General features: G+C 43.1%; 3 protein-coding genes across 3 annotated transcripts in view; 2 read left to right on the forward strand and 1 right to left on the reverse strand.

Moving 5' to 3' along the window:
- Positions 1–5,294: 5,294 nt before the first annotated feature.
- On the forward strand, positions 5,295–5,909 carry LOC308074679 (ras-related protein Rab-1B-like; the record flags this gene model as incomplete). The annotated part of the gene is made up of 1 exon (XM_080414186.1): positions 5,295–5,909. One exon carries the CDS (start codon positions 5,295–5,297, stop codon positions 5,907–5,909), a length of 615 nt encoding a protein of 204 aa, XP_080270312.1.
- A 2,972-nt stretch (positions 5,910–8,881) lies between these two features.
- Positions 8,882–9,490, forward strand: LOC308074263 (ras-related protein ORAB-1-like; the record flags this gene model as incomplete). Its single annotated transcript, XM_080413638.1, has 1 exon — positions 8,882–9,490. The coding sequence occupies one exon, from the start codon at positions 8,882–8,884 to the stop codon at positions 9,488–9,490; it is 609 nt and encodes a 202-aa protein (XP_080269764.1).
- A 2,557-nt stretch (positions 9,491–12,047) lies between these two features.
- LOC308074680 (solute carrier family 12 member 7-like) overlaps positions 12,048–14,315 on the reverse strand; it is a gene marked incomplete at both ends in the record, with an annotated part of 3,108 nt that continues 840 nt past the window's right edge. Inside the window, one exon of the mRNA XM_080414187.1 lies at positions 12,048–14,315. This exon is cut by the window's right edge and continues 840 nt beyond it. Within this exon, the coding sequence (XP_080270313.1) occupies positions 12,048–14,315 (2,268 nt within the window).

The raw sequence follows: 14,315 nt of genomic DNA on the forward strand, positions 1-14,315 counted from the left end.
ACACTGGCTCCTTTCTATGGAAATTTGCATTTGGAAATACTGAAAAAGCTCTGCTGTATTTTATTGCGTCAACGTTTCAATTAATCAGATCCTCATCAGGACATATACATATATGTATATATTACATACTAATAACTATATGTCCTGATGAAGATCTGATTGATCAAAACGTTTCCGCATTAAAATACAGCGGAGCTTTTTCAGTATTTCCAGTGCGCAGAGTCTGCAGACTCTACTTCCTTTTGTGATACTGCTGTTTGTCTTGCACCTTGGCCACAGATGTGCGTGCACTACCTTCCTCAATTTGCATTTACCTCCCCTTTGTGGTCTCCTGGTAGATGATTTTTCAGGTCAGCTTTGAAATAAACCAGTGATATCTATGACAATGATTACTAATGTGGTGATTTAGACCCGAGCTGGGATCGAAGTCGAACCCCAGTCTCCCACTCGGCAAACCAACGCTCTACTGTGCCAATAGAGCTGAGCCCGATTGGCAGAGTTGTTGTGGCCAGGTCTTGTCTGGGGCACTACACTAAGGTAATAGAATCAAGTGTAAAGACCGGTCAGATCCCCATAATCAATGCCGTGTTAATTCCTCTGCAGCCAGCGGAGGGGAAATAGCGACACCCTTTGGGCCATTAATGAGAACTGCAGTGCTGAAAAGCACTTCCTTATTGGCCACCAGGTCTAGCCCTGTCTCTGCAGTGATTGAGTGCGCAGCACTGGCTGACACTTCTTTCCGACACCCGCCTCGCTCCAGGGCCCTCTCGGTTTCTGTAGAGGTCTGGTTCGCTGGCTGTACCCTCTCGTCACCACACTGGGACTCCTCACCATCGCATTGGCTGGCGGCGTTAATGGATCCTCGGTAGGTCGATCATGGGAAGCTCTTGCGCCAAAACCCCACGACCATCTCCCGCATTCAGCACTATGTCAGCGTGTCTCACTTCCCCTCTCTCCTCTCTCAAAACCCTCCCTCCCATGTCAGTCCATCTCTCTGTGTCCTCTTTTGAATGAACCCGCTTCTCAGTTCCTTGGTCCAGGACTCCACCCCGCTTCTCACACACTGCATGGCTGGCGATGCCAGAGTGGCAGAAAGGTCCATGCTTTTTAGGAACGAAATTAACTCAGCTGTCGTTGCTTTAGGCAATCAGTGGAGAATGCAGTCCTCAGTGGCAGAATAACACAAAGCATAATAAACCCAAGGCAAAATACAACTCAAAACATGCAATAGAATAACTCACAGAACTCACAGCACACAAAACATTTACTAATTAAAACACCCATAATTAAACAGATAATAATACACCCTCATTCTACCCACAGACAATCAGGTACATAAACCAGAACATCAGTGAGATCATTACATCAGAGGGTGATGTCACAAAGTGATGGTTTGTGGAGTATAAATGTGGCTGTATGCAGAAGAGCATCTATCAAGTGCCCTTGCAGAGTCACACCTTTTTTACTTCTAAAGCATAACTTACAGAGATGGACAGAATAGAAGAGCTTGAAGAGACTCAAAGTAAACTTAAGGAGCTAAACGATGAACTGATGACCTTCCTCGAACTGGCAGATGATGAAGTTAATCGTCTACAGTCCGATAATCAAAGACTCGTAAGCCAAGTGACAACTCTGGAGGAAAGTCTGGAGCATTCCATGAAAGAGGCCACACAGCTTGAAGAGGAGTTCTGCATGACCAAGAACGTTCTGGCTGAGGAACAGAATAAAATGACCGATAAAGAAAAGCAAATTAAACAAATGGAGAATATGCAGAAGCAGCTGAGAAAGCAGGAGGAGAGGATGACTGAACAGCTGAAAAACCTTCAGGAGCAGACAAACAAGGATAAAGTTAACATCAGCAAACTTAGAGATGAAAGCAAACTTAGAGATGAACTGCAGGAGCAGACAAACAAGGATAAAGTTAACATCAGCAAACTTAGAGATGAACTGCAGGAGCAGACAAACAAGGATAACGTTAACATCAGCAAACTTAGAGATGAACTGCACACCCTTCAGTCCCAAAGGGATGGGGGTCAAACTGATCTGAATGAGAAGGATGACATGATCCAGAAGAAAAATGAGGAGTTGAAGCAGTTGAGAGAGCGCTATGATGAGTCCTCCAATATTATATCAGGACTCAGGGAGAATAACCAGGACCTTAAGAACAAACTGGAGAGGAAGGAGGAAGAGGCCCCCCGTGTATTGTCTCGACCTGCCATGTCCATTAAAGAAGAGGTACGTGAGCCCCTGGCAACTCCTTCATACGGGGAGGGGAGCGCAATGTTCAAGGAGGAAAGGGAAAGATTTCTTCATTCCAAAACTTTGAATCACAACGTCAAGATACGGAACCTGACAGCAGGAATCTGCATGCTGGTTTTTACTGTTTATATGTTTGTCGTGGCTTACATTGGATCGACAAATTTTGGTGTAGACTCTGCCGTCTGGACCTACTCCCTGATACAGTCCCAATGCAGTCTCAACTATGTTGATGGCAGTCCACCTGTCTAGCCAATGTGACGCATCCCCTTACTCAGCCTTTCCTGACAGCTCTCCTGTTGAATTCCTCAATTCAATACCCACCTCCTCCATGACCAGGTTACTTGACTTTTATTTAAATGCTAAACCCTTCTTTTTTAATAATACATACAAACTAGTAAGGGGTTTGTTTGACTATTAATTCCGTAATTTTTGCTTTAGTATTTAGAGTAATGCAAATGTAAGCAGAAGATTGTAAAGACACAATATAGTTTTCTATTTTTACTACCAAGCATTCAGTTTCTCCTTGCTCTTTGCCTGCCTGTTCTGAATAGGTTGTGAAATAGGTTGTAAGACTTGACCCTTAACTGCTTAATAAACTAGAAAGGGATCCTATCTCTGGTTCAATGTTTTGCATTTGTGGTTCCCTGTGAGTCTCTTTGGAGGTGTGCTTTGTAGAGGCCCTTCAACATGTGATTCCAATTTGGGACTGATGCATTGCATTTTTTTGTGTGTAACAATAGGCCCGAAACAATGGTTTAGATGGCAATGTACAGGCAAACAGTAGAGGGTGTTGCGGGGCCCAAAATGGAGGATCTCCAATTTTGTGTTTAGCTGGAGGAAGTTTGGGACATCCAGCACTTGATGTCGGAAAGACATGTTACCATGTATAAGACAAGGTAACCAAGGGCATCATGGGCATGGGCACCCCGTAGCTTCAGGACATGGTACAACCCTTCCAGCCCACTTAGAACAGCAGGAAGACTGTTCAAGCCTTTCCTAAAACACCCTGGCCAACGCTCTAGACTCCCCCTTGATTCACTTCTTCAGACTCCACCTTGTATCTGTTCGTGTCACCTGTTTTGATAGATGCTATTTAACTATATTTTTGTTAGTTTGTTTTTTCTTGACCACAAATGTTAAGAAACAAAGACACAAACAAAATGTAAATATCTTGCATCCTTAGTGACAGGACTTTCACCTTGTAGCCAGATACTATTGAGAAGGAATCAATCATCCTAAGTTTTAAGCTGGAAAGGATGTGATTGGTTCTGATACCATCAACACAATGTCGAATCCCCAATTTGACCCCCTGGATGTTCTGTGATTCTACAGCAGGGATATCAAACCAGGCACAAGATCCCAAAACCTAGACTTTTGGGTCTCAATAACTTCACAAACATCAATAAGGTTTTGGCTCATCGATTCTCTTATTGATTAAGCATCTTTGTGAAGTGACGTCATGTGTTGACATTTCATTTAACCAAATCACTGATGTGCAAACTGTCCATTGTCTAATAATGCATTTGAATTCAGATAGACACAATGTCAATATCAAAGCAACTCAATCTCAACGTTGCGCATCACAAAGTATACTCTGTAGTATGACCGAAAATAATAGATCTACAAGCTAATAACACGTCAAGATGTGACACGTTTAATCAAATCTGCAACCTCTCATTTTAGTCTTAAAGGAAAAGCAACAATATGTCCGCTTTGTCACAATCAAATTATAATAGTTATGATTAGATTTCCCAATGCAAGCCAAGTATTCACTTAATCCTGTCTTATGTAACTTTAATTAGTGAATTATATTTTGTCCAATCTGTATGGTAGAGTAATACAATGCTTATTCAATTAAGGTGCTTGTATTTGTTCTTCCTGCTCTTCTATTGAGACATTTAAATTCTGTGTCTGGTTGTGGTTTGACACAACCTTTGACACGATCTGTTTCTGGATTGACATGAATTTTGACCTTCAGGTCCCATGAGCCATCAGGCAGGCTCTATTAGCTCAGTGGTATAAATGTCAGCACTTGTGCCGGAGACCCGTGTTCGAATCTAGGGTCGGAAGAGCATGAGTCAGAACGTGTCACAGACTGAATCTTCCCTACTGCTCGGAGCTATATTTTATACCTGTTACCTGTTACCTATCGAATGAAAACATAGGCGCACCACCGGAAGTGGAGGGCCTAGGGCAGAGACCAAACGCCGGTTTCCATCCATTATTTAATCACTATTTAATCACTCCCCCAAAAGTCAAATGCAAAAGTGAAAGACGCTGGGGCCGCTGTTTTTCCTTTTTATTTGACGATTGAAACATAGAAACAAGTTTATTGTTTTGCCAAATAAAAAATGTTTCACTTGCCTTCTGTCTGATATTATTTGGACGCTAATGACTTGTGTTAATGATACAGTAGGCCAAACATATATTTAACATTTGCCAACTTCATCGATTTCAAGAAATAAAAAGCAATGCAGTTTTGAAAATATCCAGTCTACAAGCTCACAATGCATCGCAATGTGACACATTGGGAGTTTGTAGATAGGCAATTATTTGAAAAAATGTAAAATCATGTTGAAACATCTTGACATATTTTCTCTTATGGGGGTCCCTGGGACAAAATATTTCCAAATGGGTGTACGTGGCCAAATAAATATGGATTTGGGGGTCCCTGACAAGACAATGTTTAAGAACCACTGATATAGAGCCCTTGGGAATACGGTCAACTAAGTACAGGGTTTTAAGTGGTTAAGAGAGGACGACCTAGAGAGAAATGTGTCCAACATCCAAGCATACAGTGCCAAATTCAGGATAGTCATGGACGAACTGCAAAGGCTCCTGCGCAAATTGGCACTGTTCGGTATGCATGGCATGTGTGACGTCAGACCAGAGCTGACTGGTCAGCCCATATAAGATGTTGAAGATACCATTTAAATATTTACTTCCAGAAACACAGGATTGACATATGCAAATGAAGCAGGACAAGAGATCTTGAATATACGAAAACCTTGAAAGGTTGACATAAAATAGTTAAGATGAGCGAATACGACTATTTATTCAAAGTGATCCTGGTTGGCGACATTGAAGTTGGAAAGACTTGTCTCCTTCTCCGGTTTGTAGATGACACGTATACAAACAAAAATATTAGTACCATAGGTGTGGACTTCAAGAGCAAAACCGTACAAGTGGATAATAAGAGCATCAAACTTCAGATATGGGATACGGCCGGTCAGGAAAAGTTCAACACGATCTCCTCTAGTCTCTACAGTGGAGCCCATGGCATTATTCTGGTTTATGATGTAACGGAGGAGGATACCTTCGACAATGTGAAACAGTGGCTTGAGGAGATCGAAAAGTGTGCCAATGAGAATGTCAACAAGCTGTTAGTAGGCAATAAGTCGGACCTTACAAAAGAGAAATTTGTGGATTATTGTACAGCTAAGGAATTTGCTGACGAATTCAAAATCTCTTTTTTTGAGACCAGCGCCAAAAACGGCACCAATGTCGAGGAGGTCTTCATGACCCTGGTGACTGAGATCAAGAAGAGAATAGAATTAGAAGGGCCCGAAGCCATGGCTCTCGCAGCACAAGGCGGAGAAACGGGCGACGGAAAGAATAACAAAAACGGTGGTGGCTGCTCAATAGCCTAACAAAATGCACTTGGGTCCCTTTTGCTAATTTGCAAAATGTAGTTAGGAATCTTTATGTCTTGGACACTTCACCACTTAAAACCTATATACGTTGTTATCCACGCTTGTATCATCTCATCTCATCTCATCTCTCAGCTTGAACTACTGTAATTCCACTAGCACTCTCAGTGGTTTCAATGAAATGTATTTGCGAATATGTGTATTAGCGATTTATGATTTGTGTTTTACACTTTTGTCTTGCTTTTATGGTTCATGATTTATTATTAGTACTGTTAGTATTGTTGCTATGTCTCCTATAGCATACAGTATACATGTGTTTTGTCTACAGTTACATGGATATGCCTTATTGCACATGTATATGCCTCATGCCTTTTGTCTCCCTGCATGCTGATGTGGATACTGCTGAAGGCTTCTTCATATATTTTTATTCTTATCTTATTTTTTTGTATTTTTTTGTATTACTATTGTCATTGTAGCGCAGTACTTTGTGGACCGCACACAATAGCTTCTATTTTTGCTTCTTGTACCTGCATGTGACAAATAAAAACTTCTTGATTCTTGGACTGAGCAGAACCCACTGAGCAGCTTCCACTGGGCAGCAACCGGATCTGAAAGGACTTTTCACAAGAATGTAGACTCGCTGAATAATGAACTCCAACAAGTTTATTCATTACGTTTTATTTGTTATTATTATATTATGACAGCTATTATTATTTCCTTACTCAAATGTTGATTTGTTTTCAGGTTCAATTATGCTTTGTGATGTAAAATAAGAAATAGAAATACACATACTTAAGACACACAATAGTCTACTAAATCATTTACTCACAAAACGTACTCCTTTTTTTCCATTTTGGGATGCATTAAAACAGACTAGCAATATAAGCTACCCACAAATTATGTCTGTATTTAGTGGCTGACATTTTATTTGTATTACAATTACAGTTTTACAGTGTGGCTCTGCAATCCGATCACTGCAAAACCTTGTATGCACACTGCCAGCCTCAGAAGTACTTCCACTAATTATTTTCACACATTTTATACGTTCTATAATATTTAACTTTGATCTCATAATGGAAGAAAAAGGGGCCTTTGATCAGGCTGAAACCAAATTTAGAGTCATAGGTCATAGACGGCTGATGTCACAGGCTGGTCACATGAGGTGATTGGACACGGAGCCACACCGTTTCTATGTGGATGTCATTTCCTAGTTTTTTTCATATTACAGAACAAAAATATGTGTATCATATGTGGCCTCTAAGTACCACTGGTCTCGTATGATGTTAAGTATGCAGGTGTGTGTGTGTGTGTGTGTGTGTGTGTGTGTGTGTGTGTGTGTGTGTGTGTGTGTGTGTGTGTGTGTGTGTGTCTGTGTCTGTGTCTGTGTCTGTGTCTGTGTCTGTCTGTCTGTCTGTCTGTCTGTCTGTCTGTCTGTCTGTCTGTCTGTCTGTGTGTGTGGTGTGTGTGTGTCTATGTGCTCGCGTGTGTGTATACATATATTTTTTCCCCCTTGCTTGGGGATTAATCAGTGAAAGATTTTTATGCTGTGGCTCTTAGGGTGAGCCGTCTATTTGTGTCGTCTGTCTGTATGTCTTTGGCTAATCTCGTAAACCACTGGACCGATCAGTGCCACATTTCCTCTGGATGCTATCTGTGTGCCAAAGAAATAAATCCCTGAATATTTTTCACATATTCATGAATTTACTTCATTTTACTTGGCCGACTGGCACAACAAAAATCTGCTGAAAGCAAAATTAAATCTCATCAGTATATGCCCATTTATGGCCATGTGACGAGGTTATGTCTGAGTCGTAGTGATGGGTTGCAGGCTGGCCTCTATATATGGTTATGTCTGAGTCATAGGTCCGCCGGCCCTCTCATTAGCCAATTCTAATATAGCCTAGGATTAGGCCGATCCCACAAAGTGTGGAAGTCAATTATTGCAAAACTATATATTGAATAACAAAAACTGTTTCATCACATGACAACAGAATCATGTACCACATGTACCAAATATTTTAAGTGAGCGTTTATAGCGCCAACATGGGCATGGGTGTGGCCTATAAGTGTCATGACCAAGCCCCCAGGACCAGGAGGGATTTTTGAAGCGTGATTGAACTAGTAGCCAGATCTGGTATTGCAAGTGTAGCACATAAAGGATACTATACTGCGCATGCTTTTATGACCTGAAACCCGAGTGGTGGTGCCCAAATCCGGAAGGAGAGTGTACTTCTGGGGGAGCGTGCGCTAGGTGAGCAACTTTATTTGAACTGAATGGTGGGGTCGGGGGTGTCGGTTCTCTAGTTTTTATGTAGCTGGTGTGGGTGTGGTGATGGTCTAAGTGTAATGATACAAAATAGATTTTTATTCAAAAGGTAAGAAAATATTCTAAATAAATAAACACATAAATAAGGACTTTTGATGACAGAAAAGCTTGCAGCTTACAAAACGCAAAAACAAACAGAACAAGCACCAAAATTGTGGCACTGCATCTTTAAATGATAAAGAACAACAGAGACATACTCCAGGTCATCACAGAACCTCTTGCAGTGATGTACCATTAATGGTGTTAGCTTGTTGTTACTGTTAGTATTAGAAGTTGATTTGAAATTCAGTGGATTTAAGAGAGAACTGTGTGCGGATAAGAACTCTCCATGTCCAGGCATACAAATGCCAAATTCAAGACAGTCATGAGCAAACTGCAAAGGAGCCTGTGAAAATCGTCATCGTTAGGCAGGCTTGGCAACAGTTTGTGAATGACATCAAACCAGAGCTCTGGTCAGCCAATATAAGGTGTGGAAGATGAGAGAGACAGTGAAAGATATTTGGAATTCATCATCTGCCTTTATCTGTGTCAGCCTTTGTTACTTTCTGGTAATAACACTGTACTTTCTTGCTTACACAACGGTTAATCTACGATAAAAAAAAATCTGTCAATAAAAATAAATTCAGACTATCTTGTGTAATCAACGATGAATCCCGAATATGACTACATATTCAAACTGCTCCTGATTGGTGATTCCGGTGTTGGAAAGTCTTGTCTACTTCTCCGGTTTGCAGATGACATGTATACAGAGAACTATGTTAGTACCATCGGTGTGGACTTCAAAATCAGGACCATAAAGTTAGACGGAAAAACCATCAAACTTCAGATATGGGATACGGCCGGTCAGGAACGGTTCAAGACGATCACATCTAGTTACTACAGAGGAGCTGATGGCATTATTGTCGTTTATGATGTCACAGATCAGGAGTCGTTCAACAATGTGAATCAGTGGCTACAGGAGATTGATCGTTACTCCAGTGACAACGTTAACAAGATGTTGGTAGGCAACAAATGTGACCTTACAACAAAGAAAGTTGTGGATTATATTAAGGCTAAGGAATTTGCTGACAAATTGGGGATTCCTTTTGTGGAGACCAGCACAAAACAAGGCACCAATGTAGAGCAAGCCCTAATGACCATGGCGGCTGAGATCAAGAAGAAAATGGGGTCCAAAGCCACGGCCACCGCATCAGAGAAGTCCAACATCAAGATTCAGAGCAAGCCTATCAAAACTTCTAACGGTGGCTGCTGCTGAGCCTCCCCCACGCTCAACCTACCCAACCCCCCTCTCACCTCAATTGATCTCAAATGTTACCATGTTCCACAGGCAAGAGAGAAAGTAAGAAAGGAGAGAGAGAGAGAGAGAGAGAGAGAGAGAGAGAGAGAGAGAGAGAGAGAGAGAGAGAGAGAGAGAGAGAGTTTGGGATGGAATCCCATCAGGTAGATGAGTCACTTTTGTAAAAATGTCTCGGCATTTTTATTTTGCTTGTGGATAACAGCATGAAGCTGTCTGAGCTGCTACCACAGCTCCCAGTCTGGTGTTGAGATGTCCTCCCTCCTCTCTTATCTCACACATGAAGGGCACTGTACATGACAGCCCATCGGTGAGTACTGTGTCCAGCCAGTAGGACCTGGAGTTTACTGAACATGAGGAGGAAGAAAATGGAGGAAGACAAGATCAAGGCTGAACCTCTGCATCCGCATCGGCCCATGGCCTGGGCATCGACGATGATGATGCGCCAACAGATGCCAGCTTGCAGTCACACCCCAGACATGATCCCACCGAGGGTGACGATGCTGGCCCCCTCTCTCATATGCAGGAAGAGGGTTAAGTGCTGAAGCCCTTCAGCCTCACCTTTTCCAATTGCATCCATTTATTTTCAGATATGTATTTTTTTGTAATTGTAGTGAAGTGCATGTATCTCTATCTGCACCCCTTTTTTGTTCCAAATACAAATACTCTGGAGGCTGAGGAAACGTTCATCTCTGTAGAGCAGAAGCTCTGCTGAGAGGACTTCATTTCTCTGCTTGTACCCAGGGACATAGTTGGGGGGGGGACATGTCCTCCCCCCAAATACGTCCCTGGATACAAGCAGCGACATGTTGGTGTGACATCAGCAGGACTGTGCAACATATACAAATATACACACGATAAAAATACAAATATACAATATTACAGTAGGATACCATATTATGAAAAAGAAAAATTTGCAGAATTGGGCGTGGGGGGTGTAATATAATATATAATATTGTAATATAATAAATAAATGTAATTATGCACATACATGTGCAGTAAGACAAAACTGGTATACAGTACACTTACCTATGTACATTTGTGCTAAAATAACCATGGTGTAAAACACAGTTATTTACAGATGAATGGAAGACCACTGATCACATTGCAGTGACAGCTCTATTTGTTGACCTACAGATAGAGCTATAGAGTATTTAGAGTTAATATAGCACATAAGAGCAGGGTCTTTCCCAAGGGAGTCGGCACTGTTGCCATGGTGGAGGAGACCTGGGTGTCCAGGGCCACAAAGGCAAAGAGGCGTTGTAGGTTGGAATGCCCTAATGAACGTTGTCCAGAGAGCAGGATGGTTGAAGTTGGAGAGCCTTGAGATTTTTTTTTTCCTTTTGTTTGTCAAAATACATTTAAAATGACAATATAGGTAGAGTTGAGGAGATTCCTGGCTGGGTTTCTTTTCTCAGATCCCAAGATCCCAAGACTGTTAAAAGATTTTTTTTATATTATTTTTATAAATAATAACAAAAAAATAAAGATTAGGCATCCGGGTGGCATAGAGGCTTTAAATGAAGGAAAAGGGGGGAGTTTCACAGCATACATTTCTACTTTTAATACGTAGCTACTGTTGTCATCATCTTAATCATTTTCACCCCAACTTTTGTTCATCCAAGTGATCTAAAAAATATACGTTTTTCTCTGTATTGTCTGTTTTCGTGCTGTGCATTGTGTGTGTGTGTGTGTGTGTCTAGCTGAAGTGTAGAGACCCTTGGGGTGATGTTGCACTATCAACAAATAAAAACGAACTGAACAGAAGTGTGGAGAAAGTGCAGTAAGGAATGAGGACATGGGAATTGACTGAGAAGTCGAACAGAGAGACAGACAGTGTTGCCGAATGTCTCAGAACCCCTTGTGATGAGAGCCTAAATTGCGTTTAATGCGATTGGAATTTAACGTGGGACATTATTGATGGTAAAGCCACACAGAAGCAGATGTGTTTGAATTTCCCCTAATACCCCTTGTTTGACGTGGTCTGCAGCACGTATCAAAGGTGTCATTTAGATTGTATCTGAACAAGTATTAAACATATACTGTACGTAACAATTGAAACAATGTCGCACCACTCCCCCTTGCCAAACAGATATGTGAAGCAATCTTTTTATCATATGTTAATTGCATTACAGTACTGGTAGTGAGTAGTAGTGTCACATTGCTGACTGTGAGAGAGTTGAATCTAGTCGCTCTTCATCCTTAGAAATGATCCCTTCCAGTTTGGAGATCCTCTGGATCAGGTGGACACAGCCCTCACATCTGTATGGTGAGGTGACGTTTATGGCCCGGTGGTTGCTGGGAAAAGAGAAAGAGCTGTAGCTAGTAAATGTAATTTGTGTCTATAATATATATACATATATAAAATAATGTTAAAAAAGCAAAGCTCAAACAACCGGAATCCAAAAAGTGTAGCTTAAAATGACATATTTTGACTGAATACAACGGCATGCATCAATGGCGATGGCCTGTTTGTGCAGGGTGGGGAGCCATTGTGTGTGTGCTTCAGTTTCTTTTCCTAAGAGTAAATGGTAACGACCTCACGACCACCACCGCGAACCAAGAGGACCTGGTTGAGGCCCTCTAGCAGAACCTCCAGGAACTCCATGTAGTTTGCGTCACCTTCTCTGTCCTTCGGTGGCCCGGGCATGTTGAGCAGGACCAGATGAGCTCCCCGGGACTTACTGACAACCAGCTCATTCAGCCTTTCCGCTGAGTGCATCCAACAAACATTTTTCTGGTTTGGTGTCTGGTTGAGGTCAGATACATCAACGTTGCCGTTGGGCTTGCGCTGGCGTTTCTCCTTTACTTGAACCTGCTCGGGAGTGGTTGTGGCCTTGTTATTGGGCATGGCATGAGACCCTGTGTTTCTGTCGTGGATCAGCTGGGCCTCTCTCTCCTGCTCTGTCTTGGACAGATGCATCTTATTGAGCCACTCAGACCTTTGCTCCATCACGAGTGTCTTCTCATAGGTGAAGGCTGAGATGTCACTGTCTGGCATTTCCACCACCTCCACTTGTGTGTCCAGTCGGAGTTGGTAGAGGAACATCTGTAGGTCCTTCTTCATTTGGATGGAGTTGTCATCCATCTGGGCCACAGTGAAGACACGTATCTTGCATTTCCTCCACACCTTGTGCTGTCGGAGCAGGAAGGGAATCAGAATCATCATCCCTCCATCATGAACCACCCACCACACATCAATGGTACCTTCCCCCATACGGTCCTGGTTGGTAGGGAAACTGTCCACGTTCTTGGCTACAAGCAAGGCCTGTTGGGCAGCTGTGGTCTCACGCACTGTTTCTATGAAGTTCTTCCAGGACTGTCGGGAATTGGACTGCTTCCAGGTGGCAGGCCAGGCCATCAAGACCGAGTTGGGCTTCATCCCTCCCAGCCCGGCTAATTGGATGAGGTGAGAGAAGCCTTCTCGTAAGTTGGAGGACACCACAACATGGCAGAAACCCTTGGTACATTCTGCTGTCATGGATGACTTGATGTTCTGTTCAGCTTTCTTGGCCTCAGTGTATTTCTTGAGATAAGTACCTTTCAGGACATTCCCCACTATAATCAGGCCTTTCCCTGCCTTCAACTGAGTGGTAAAGGACAGCAAGCGAGGATGTTTCACAGCCAGATCTGTGTCCATGTTAAGTAGAACCAACAACTGAGGCCTCCAGTTTTTGGCATGTGGTGGTGACTCCTCAAGGTTTCTAAGAGCATAGCGTGCAGCATTAAGAGACATACCCCTGATCCCATCTCCCCACTCCGTCTCTGCCCCTCTGTATTCAATGTACTTGTAGATGCAGCCAGCAATACCCATGGCTGTGATAGCGTAGACCCAATCGGAAATGAACATGATTGCAAGACACAAACTCATACCAAGGAATGACAGGGCCCAGTGATAGTAATTGAAGCGTGGTCTCCAGTTGGGTGTGCGGAGCAGGGTCTGAAGAGCACAGGCCAGGTTGACAAACATGTAACACATCAGGAAGAACATGGAGGTGATGGGAGCCACAACGTCCAGGGAGGCGATGAGGATGCCGAGCTCACAGATTCCTGCAGTCAACAGCAGTGCCCAGGTGGGCTCACCATTAGCTTTACCATGGCCAAATACTTGTAGGAAAGGTATAATGCCATCTCGAGCAATTGCCTGCAGCAGACGTGGGGCTCCGGTCAAACTCTGAAGTGCTGCCCCACAGCAGGAGAAAAAGGACCCAATCACGATTACCCAAGGTGAGGGCCAGGACAGTGTGCCAATCACAAGGTTCCCTTTAACAGACTCACCAAACTTGTCTCGGAGCACAACCCCCTCAATACAGGCACCAAACAGTATAACACAGCTGACATAGATGCTGGAGGTAGTGGCGATAGCCAGGATGGTTCCAATGGGGATGGACTTCTGGGCATCTCGTAGATCCCCTGACCGGTTGGAACCAGCCATGATACCTGTGACGGAGGGGAAGTAGATACCTACCAGCAGGGTGAAGTAGGTGGCGATATCGTTTAACACGTATGGCTTGTAGATGTCCTTGGAGTTATCAGCTACCGAGGTAGACACCAGGCGCTTGTTTTCTACCAGCATGCCCAGAGGACCATAGTTTGGCCACATGTTGTCCGAGATGACCCCACTGGTCAGCCCAGGGATCCCCTGCAGCATGTTCACTTTGTTGACACGGAAGTACTCGTCACAGGTGGCGTTGGGCTCCGGCCCTGAGCAGAACAGATTCCACAGCTCAGTGGTGACCGTCATGTTGTTGATGATTTCGGTCTTCAGACACTTGTCAAAGTTATG

This window comes from Gymnoscopelus braueri (genome assembly GCF_963280865.1).
Source record: "Gymnoscopelus braueri genome assembly, chromosome: 19".
Classification (NCBI taxonomy): domain Eukaryota; kingdom Metazoa; phylum Chordata; class Actinopteri; order Myctophiformes; family Myctophidae; genus Gymnoscopelus; species Gymnoscopelus braueri.